The following is a 9,874-nucleotide window of genomic DNA, read 5'->3' as shown; positions in this document are numbered from 1 at the left end:
TCTTGGGGTTGGCATTCTTTTTTTTTTTTTTTTTTTTTTAAGATTTTTTTTTTTTATTTGACAGAGAGAAATCACAAGTAGGCAGAGAGGCAGGCAGAGAGAGAGGAGGAAGCAGGCTCCCTGCTGAGCAGAAAGCCCGATGTGGGGCTTGAACCAGGACCCTGGGATCATGACCTGAGCCCAAGGCAGATGCTTAACAATTGAGCCACCCAGGCGCCCCCACATTTTGCTCTTAACCCATACTCTGTTGTCTTATCAAGAGGATGCATACTCCATTTGCAAATAAGATTATGAAGTCTTTGAGGACAGGGGCTAAGTATGTAAGTTTTCTGAAATCCCCTTTTTTTTAAAGATTTTATTTATTTATTTGACAGAGAGAAATCACAAGTAGGCAGAGAGGCAGGCAGAGAGAGAGGAGGAAGCAGGCTCCCTGCTGAGCAGAAAGCCCGATGTGGGGCTTGAACCCAGGACCTGGGATCATGACCTGAGCCGAAGGCAGCGGCTTAACCCACTGAGCCACCCAGGCGCCCTGGGGTTGGCATTCTATTAATTACTTTCTCCCTTGAGGATTGGTCGGATTTCTGTTGTTCTTGCAATATGTGTTAATTTTTGGATTCTGTCCTGGATGTTTTGAATATTGCGAGATTCTGCATCCTGTTAAATCCTTCAGAGGTGAGGATTTTTTGTTTCAGTAAACAGGTCAATCCAGTTAGGTTATAACTGCATATTCTTTCTCACTTTATATAGGTAGTGGTTCCATTATCTGTTCAGTTTTCAAACCTTTGCTGTGTTGAGTTGCCCTTCCCTTCCTCCCCACTTAGATTGATCTAGGACTTGGGCAGGGATTTATATATATAGTGGTAGTCCAAAAGCCTCTCCTGTACTTTAGCTGCGTTCCACATGTGCATAGCTTGCAGGTGAGCCCAGGTTCATAAGCAGAATTAGGGGTCTACTCCTCCATATTTCTCTTCTCAGCAGTTTCCCCTATACTCTCTGACTCCCAGAGACCCTTTTCTTCATTCCTCTAGCCAGAAGCATGGCTTAGTTTGTTACCTGTCATGCCTTGAGGTGAAGTGGCAAGAGAGAAAAGAATATGGATCCCCCCAACTTTTTTTCACAACAGTGGCCCTCTTCCTGATTCTTCTATTCAGAGCAATGGATTTTCTCTTGTCATTCTGCAGCAGTGTAGTTTTATGGCTGTGGCAGGCCTCGGGCAGGACCTAGAGAAACTGGAGAGAAAGAAAAAAAAATAAGTATTTTCCTTACATTGTTAGGAGCCTTTTGCCATAGTCCTCTAGCAGAAAAGACTCTCTCCTTTCAGTGTTAGCTGCTCTTGCCTGCTGCAGCAGTTTCCCTATATGACCCACTCCAAAGCCAGAAAATAAAAGGTAAAAAACAGGATACCCGCCATCACCTTATTTGTTGTTCTTCACTTCTCTCCCCAATCTGCCTGGTGTTGAAGAGGATTTTGTCCAGTTTTTAGTTGTAATCAGTGAGAGAGCGAGCCACTGCAATGAGCTTATTTACTCTGTCTTGGCCAGGACCAGAAGTCAGTTTATTTTGTTTTTAGATAAATTAACATTATTGGTGTATAACTATATGACTGAATATACCTATTTTTAAGCGTATAGTTTGTTTTGAGAAGAGTTTTCCCTCATCTAACCAACCGTCACATTCAAGAAATAGAACATTCCCAGAAAGCTCCCTTGTGTTTCTTAGCTTTCTGCCATCCCTTCATCCTGTCTTGATTCACCCTTTACTACTAGTCATTAAACATATGACTAGTAGTAAAATGAGATCTTTAATATTCCTTTAGGTTCTACTATGTGGAACAAATGAAAGAATACTAGATTCAGATTGTCGTAGGCTAAAATTCACAACTTTTCCACTTAATTAACTGGATAATATTGGGTAATTTTTATAACCTCCAAAGAGTCTCATCATGGTTTTCTCATATTAAAAATGTAAGATAAGTGCTGTCTTACAGAGAGCTTTGAGAATTAAGTGGGGGTATATAAAGTACCTTATATAGGGCTTGGCATACGGTAGATTCACAGTATATGTTACTCTCCCATTACCTTTCCTTATATGTAGTGCACATAAAGCCAGCTACATTGAAATAGCGCCCCCAATATAATTATTTAGTTTGTATTGTGAAATATCTCCTGCCCCATAGCATAGACCCAGGCAGAATATAAGTATTTTGGCATTATCATGCCACTGTGGTTGAGAATTTTTTCAGTCTATCCTATTAGGAAAAACTTTGGAACATCTACTTTTGATATAGTATGTACCTCAGGCACACACACCTACACAGCAATTTTTCAAGGATGAGATAAAAAATAGAAAAATTGTCCTGTTTCTTCATCTGGGAGACTGCTGGTCTAATTTTCTGATCCCTTGGATCACGATCACATTTGGGGATGTCCTACCCCAAACCTATTAAGTAGAACCATATGGACCCTAGTAATCTGTGTTTTAACTGAACTTTCCATAATAATTTTTGATATTGGAACTCAAGCACAGAAAAGACACTACAGCAACATCAGAGGGCATCAGAGAGCATTTGTCCTCTTCTCCCTTCTTTCTGTGTGAAAGCTGAGACTTCAGCAACTCCTGAAACATTTTCCCCAAGCACTCTACTCTCTCTAGTGGTAGAGAACACAGTGTATTTGGGTGCCACAGAGTTACAGGTCACACAGTTCTCATAGGCACTACTAATTGATAGGATTATTGCCTTTATTTTACATGTGACTAAACCTAAATGAATAATTATTTCAATTGCAGGCAGATCCTGTTGTGAAAACCTGTTTCCAAACAGGGTTGGGTTGGGGCGGTTAGGGTGTTAATAAATTGTTGAATCATATTTCTGAGAAAGAGCTGGGCAAAACACTGTGTATATTCTGCACAAATAAACATAAAATAGGATCAGTTAATAGGGTTTTTTGTTTTGTTTTGTTTTGTTTTAGATACTAACTCTTGTAAAGTGATGATGTCTGTCGAATGCTATGTTAAAGGAGAATTCCTAAGGGGGTCTGGGCCCAAGAAGCAAGGATAGCTAAATGGATTAGCAAAATGTGTCTAGAGTGGGTGAATGAAAGTTAACGTTATCTACAGCTTTGGATTTGGGGGAGGGGTATTGAATGTAAGCGAATTTTTCTATGGCAAATTGTATTGTTTCATGATATTTTTAAGCAAGATAACTTTTTAATTAAATCAGTTGTTAACTAATACTGTGTTCTCACTATGGTGATACAGAAGTAGTTTTATGCAGAGATCTTTTTGAAATGTGATTTGATGTAATAAAATTATACGTGACCTACAAATAAGCAGATTCAGGTTTGAGTTCCACCTCTGACATTGTAACTAGCATTTTAGGTTAAAATTCTGTACCCAGATAGTAACCTGACTAGTTAGATGGGAAATGGAAATAAATATTAATAAAAATAAATGACAGCATTAAACAATAGGACAGTCAGTTTTGGGTTTATTTCATGCTGTTAGCCTTTCCTTCTAGAACTGAAACAGTAGCCTCTGATGATACTCTCTAAATTATTACCCAATACAAATATTTTGTCTTTTTCATTAAATATCTCTGAAGGACCTTATGACTTATAAATGGTTTAGATTCATTTGAACTATTGAATACAATAAAGGATTAGAAATTTTATTGATTAGAAATTTTGTTAACAGAGTGACAGTATGCTAAATCTTAATTGTAAAAGTTCATTTAAATTAGTGCTTGATTTAATACAGCAGGTTTTCATTAATTTCTTTTTGGCTTATTTAAAAAAAATTTTTATTATATTCAATTGGCCGGCATATGGTACTACATCATTAGTTTTGATGTAGTGTTCAGTGATTATTAGTTGTGTATAACACCCAGTGCTCATCACCGCACGTGCCCACCCAGTTACCCCATCCTCCCATCCCCGTTCCTTCTGTAACCCTCAGTTCGGTTCCCGGATTCCAGAGTCTCTCATGGTTTGTCTCCCTCTCTGATTTTTTTCCCATTCAGTTTTCTCTCCCATCCCTTGTGGTCCTCTGCGCTATTCCTTATGTTCCACATATGAGTGAAACTATATGATAATTGTCTTTCTCTGCTTGACTTATTTACTTAGCATAATCCCCTCCAGTTCCATCCATGTCAGTGCAAATGGTGGGTATTATCCTTTCTGATGGCTGAGTAATATTCCATTGTATATATGAACCACATCTTCCTTATCCATTTTTTTTGGCTTATTTTGAATTCCGCTTTAGAATCCTATAGAAATCTGACAAATTAGTGTGGCAAACTATTTTTAAATAGTCTTGATCTTATAATTAAATTTTGTTTTTTTTTCTTTGTAGAATAAAGAAATATCTTAGGAAAGGAAATTTGGGTGGGATGAAATTAAATTCAACCTAAAATTCACTAAATGTTAATGAAGTACTATTACCTTAAAATAACTTTTTTTCCCCCCTTCTTTAGAATCCAGCAACTATCACAAGAATACTCCTTAGCCACTTCAATTGGGATAAAGAGAAGCTAATGGAAAGGTAAGGAACTATATTGTTAGCTTTGTACTTACAAGTAACACAGAAAGCCTGTTGAACTGAATTTACAAGAAGCAAATAAGGAATTGATTTATAGACCGGTATGTGAAAAAAAAAAAAAAAAAAACAGTGTGCAAGTAGTATGCGCTTTAATTTCTTGTATTCCTCATCTATAAATTTTGGAATAAACTTAATGTTATGGGAATTCAGGCTTAGTGTTCCTTTTATTTTGGAGCTAAGGTGGGGGCTCTTCTTCAGTATCTTCAAAATTATATCATCTTGAGTACTGAGAACTAAAAATGTGTCTTGAAAAACTGGTTGAGGGGCACCAGGCTGGCTCAGTTGATGGAAAATGTAGCTCTTGATCTCAGGGTCCTGAGTTCAAGCCCCACGTTGGGTGTCGAGCCTACTTCAAAGAAGAAGATAAAATACATTTTAAAAAGCAATTGATATAATCTTCAAACGTATGAATAATATCTTCCATTAATTACTTAAAATTTTCTTGCCCATAAAACTTTATTTTAAGCATATTAATGATATTTATTCAGTAAAAATAGGTTACTCGGGGTATCCTGACCATCAAAATGGCTGTTTGGACTTGTTCTCTGATTTCAAGCAAGATTATATTCCATTGAGTATTTTTAAATATTCCATTGAGTATTTTCTATTATATATTCCATTGAGTATTTTCTCTCTGAAAATGTAAGAAATTACAGGAATAGTGAAGGACAGTATTAGTGCAGTTCTTAACTTTTTTCTTCCTTAGATTGTGGTAGGGTGACAGCCTATATTTATTCTACCAGCCATATTCTTCAGTCTAAAATTAGCAGTCCTAATTTTAATAAAGAATTAACACTAGTTGTTGGGAATTGAGAACCCAAATATTATGAGAAATAAATGGAAAATACTTCCCATTTGATTTTAAAGTTGAAAGAAGTTTGGAAAACATATATTAAATAATACCAAGAACATTGCTCAATTTATTTTTTAAAGATTTTATGTATTCGTCAGAGAGAGAGAGATCACAAGCAAGGGGAGCAGCAGGCAGAGGGAGAAGCAGGCTCCCAGGGCCGTGGGATCATGACCTGAGCCAAAGGCAGACAGTTAACCAGCTGAGCCACCCACGTGTTCCCATTGCTCAGTTTCTCACACATTGCACCCCAACTACAATTTAGTAGTAACAAATAGTAGTTATCAGTTATGGGGCCCTTTGTTCCAGGCATTATTTCATTGTATCCTCCTTACAGCTTTATGGACTTAGAAACTATTATCTCCACTTAATTGATATGGAAAGTAAAGCTCTTAGGGCTTAATATATTTATCTCAGTTTTGTAACACAAGGAGTTAGCATTCAAACTCAGGTCTCTTGGACCCCAAAGCTTATGTTCTTAAACATACATAGTTTTCCCAGGGTTCATGGAGAATAAAATATTCCTGAGTGTGATTGCCCCTGCTGCCCCTTGTGGATCTGACCACCTCTTTTGAAGTCAGTAGTATTTCTTATTTTTGGTAACATTTATTTTGTGGCTTATTTTACGACACTTCGGTTAGGAAAAGGAGTTTTCATTATTTATATCTGATTTTTTTTTCTAGTGAACTTGGCTTAACAGTTTGTTTCTTATTAATGTATTTCTCCAAGGAAAATTTTCTCCTATAACACTGTTGACACTGCTGAAAGCATTTTTCAGTTAAATACTGTACTTAGTGGTAAGTATGAATTAAAAAGTAGGCAGCTCCTTGGAAACTTTTATATGTTTGTGTGAACTTTTTCAGTTTCTTTTTGTAATTTCAATTTTTTATATATTCTGAGGGTATGTTATTGGGTACCTTTTAATCTTTAATGTGTTTAAAATCAATATGCAGTATCTTTTTGTCTCTTAATGAGTTTCACATTATACTCCATGTTTAATATTAACACTGCCACACTCAGTGATTACTAATATGTTTAGATTAAATTATTGCCATTTTAAGTTGTTCTTTATATTTACTATGTTTTCTATTTGTTTTTTTTGTTGTTGTTGTTGGCTTGGTATCAATCCCCCCCCCGTTTCAGAGTTACGTGTTTTATTTCAGTTTTTCTAGTGGTCACCTTTAAAAGCATTTTTACTAGCTTATATTTAACTTTTTTTTTTTCTTTTGGCTAGACTCTTGGCATCCCACTGTTTTCTCCAAATTTACCTTTTTCCCTCCAGAATATATCTTTAGTCATTTAAGTCATTTTGTATGTATTAAAATTTTTAAGGGCTCTAAGGGAAGTCCTTAATATTCTGAAATTTGGGGTAGTTTTGAAAGCACATCTAGTTGGGCCCTTTAAGTCTGAGAACTAATATTTTTGGTTTGGGGAAATTCTTAGCTATTATTTCTTCTCCTTTTCTTGATTCTCTTAATGCTTTCTGTAATCCGTGTTAGTCACATGTTGAAATTTCTGGATCTCTTTTGGAAGTTAATTTTAACTTTCTAAAAATGTTTTTTGCTGTACTTTTCATCTTTGTCTTTCTACTCTGGTCTGTGAAGTTCCTCAAGTTTATCTTTAATTCACTAACTTGTGTTTCTTTTTGCACCCATTCTGCTATTTAGCCATCTTGAATTGTTTAGTTCAACAGTATCCATTTTATTTATTTTAATAAGTTAATTCTTGTTTTGTGGATGCTCTTTTTCTCTTATCTCCCTTGACACATAATTCTTATACTAATGTGTTTTCTTCTAGACTGTTTTTCAGTAAACAGAGAGGATTTAAAATATCGGTATTTGGTACCTTTCAGAGTGTGTTATTTTCAAATTGGTCAAATTTACACTCTTATGAATTCCAGTAAAAATCAATATGCATTCTATTTTCACACTTTAACTTATTATCCCAAAATGATTATAACTAAACAGGGACAATATGTAGGAAATGTAGGATATGGCTGATGAGAACTGGGAATTTGCAGGCTTAGTATCTTTATAAGAAAAAGAAAAAGAGATAGAAAACAAAGCCTTTGAAACAGGAACTTAGAAAAACACAAAATAAACCCAAAGACAGGATAGATATTTAAGATAAAAGCAACGTAAATGAAATAGAGAACAAAAATACATAAAACAGAAACTTCTTTGAAAAGGATTTTTTAAAAGGGAAATATCAAAAGAATGAGGAAGAAGCCGCGCATTTGGAGAAAATATTTGCAAAAGGTATCTAATAAACACTGTTATCCAAAATAGATAAAGAACTCCTAAAACTCACTAATAAAAGAAACCCAGTGGGCAAAAATCTGAATAGACACTGCATTAAAGAAGATACGCAGATGTTAAATAAATGTATGAAGAGATACTCAACAGCATATATTATCAAGGCATTGCTAATTAAAACAAGATATCACTGCATACTTATTAGAATGGCTAAAATCCGAAACACTGCCACTACCAAATACTGATGAGGATGTGGAGCAACAAGAACTCTCCTTGCTGGTGGGGATGCAAAATGGCGTAGCTGATTTGCTTCCAGTTTGGCAGTTTCTTACAAAGCTAAACATACTCTTACCATGGGATCTAGCACTCATACTTTTTGGTATTTACCCAAATGAGTTGAAAGCTTGTGTCCACACAAAAACCTGCACATGAATATTCATAGCATTTTTATTCATAATTCTAAAATTTAGAAGCAATCAAGATGTCCTCCAGTTGGTGGGTGGATGAATAAACTGTGATATGTCCAGACGCTTGAATATTATTTAGTGCTAAAAAGAAATGAGGTATGAAGTCATGAAAAGACATGGAGAAACTTTAAATGCATGTTACTAAGTGAAAGAAGCAATCTGCAAAAGCTATATACTGTAGGATTCCAACGATACGACATTTTGGAAAAGAAAAAACTACAGGGATAGTAAGATCAGTGGTTGCCGGGGGTTAGGTGGAGGGAAGGATGAATACGTGGAGCAAAAAGGATTTTTAGGGCCGTGAAACTGATGTTGCATATGTATCACAGTACATTTGTCCAAACCTATAAAATGTATAACACAAAAGTAAACCTTAATGTAATCTGTGGACTTTGGATGATAATGATGTGTTGATGATTCTATCAGGTGTACTGCTCTGGTGTGGGTTTTGATAGTGGGTCAGATTGGGGGTGGGGGCAAGGGGTAAATAGGAGTTCTCTCTACTTTCTGCTCAGTTTTGCTGTAAAAGCTTGTCAGAATGGGTGAGGAAATAAACCATTGGCAGATAACGGTTGTAGGGGAGAAAGGCACAAATAAACAACATTGGGAATAATGCATAATTATAGATAGGAAAAATATTTCAGAATTATAAATGAATACTGAGTACTACTTTTACCAGTATATTTGCAAGCTTAGAATTGGAAATTCTAAATAGAAAAATAACCATGGAAAAATGTAGTAATATACTAAAAGATTCCTCTCCTCCAAAAACCACTTAACTAGATGATTTTATGGTCAAGTTCTATCTAATAAACCATCAAAGAACTGCAAGTTTCTATTGAAAATTATTTCAGAACATGGAAAAAGAGAAGACATCATTAATTCCTGTTAGCCAAATCAGAATAACCCTTGTTGTTCTCGTTACAAAATTGGAGAATGGCTGCATAAGATAAAAACCACCATTATTATGAACATAGCTGTTGAATTAATAAGTAATATTTAATTAAATTGGAAGAATTAATGGTCTAGTAAGACTTCTGCTAGCATTTCTCCTGGGAATGGTCACGATTAGGAAAAAAATAATTTATCTATAGTATTTTACAACTTTTTAACAGGTTAGTGATACCCATGATTTAGGGGGAAAAAAAACAATCTTTAGCAAACTAAGAAGGTAATTTCTCAGTTTCATGAAGGGTATTAACTAATAATGTACAGCAGAATTACCCTTAATTTTGAAACATTGGAAGGATGCCCAATAAAATCAAACAGGGTACTGGCTGTCACCAGCATTTAAATGTACTAGAAGTTCTGATAAGTAAAATAATACATGGAAAATTAAATAAGTGGTAAAAAATTTTTTGGCGATGGGAGGTTATGGATTATATTTAGATTTTTCTTCATACTTTTATGTGTTCTGTGGACTTTCTTCAGTAATCCTAGAAGTGTTAGCAATAATACATTAACTATGTAATTCAGAAAACAAGCACTCACATGTAATGAAAGCTTTTATTTAAAAAAGGAAGAGAAAGTTTTGTAGACCATATAATCATCTACCTAGGAAACTTCAAAGAATCAACTGATAAACTATTAAGAACTTTAAAAAACAGCAATGCTTAGGCCCCTTTCCATTCATTCTCCTTCCACCTCCCTTAATATCCTTGGAAAAAAGAATGTAAGGAGGCTTCGCTCAGTGACACTATGCATCT

At 35.2% G+C, this 9,874-nt stretch overlaps 1 protein-coding gene across 1 annotated transcript in view; it reads left to right on the top strand.

Annotated features, from left to right (window-relative positions):
* Window positions 1-9,874, top strand: part of LOC111153169 (ariadne RBR E3 ubiquitin protein ligase 1) — a 112,287-nt gene that overhangs the window by 42,301 nt on the left and 60,112 nt on the right. Inside the window, exon 2 of the mRNA XM_022511996.1 lies at window positions 4,472-4,539. Coding sequence (XP_022367704.1) covers window positions 4,472-4,539 — 68 coding nt within the window. The remainder of the gene's footprint in view (window positions 1-4,471; window positions 4,540-9,874) is intronic.

The sequence above is a fragment of the Enhydra lutris genome, unplaced genomic scaffold (genome assembly GCF_002288905.1).
Source record: "Enhydra lutris kenyoni isolate GAN:26980312 unplaced genomic scaffold, ASM228890v2 scaffoldscaffold31, whole genome shotgun sequence".
Taxonomy (NCBI): Eukaryota; Metazoa; Chordata; class Mammalia; order Carnivora; family Mustelidae; genus Enhydra; species Enhydra lutris.
Note: the sequence above shows the minus strand (reverse complement) of the source record. Positions and strands in the feature narration are given on the sequence as shown.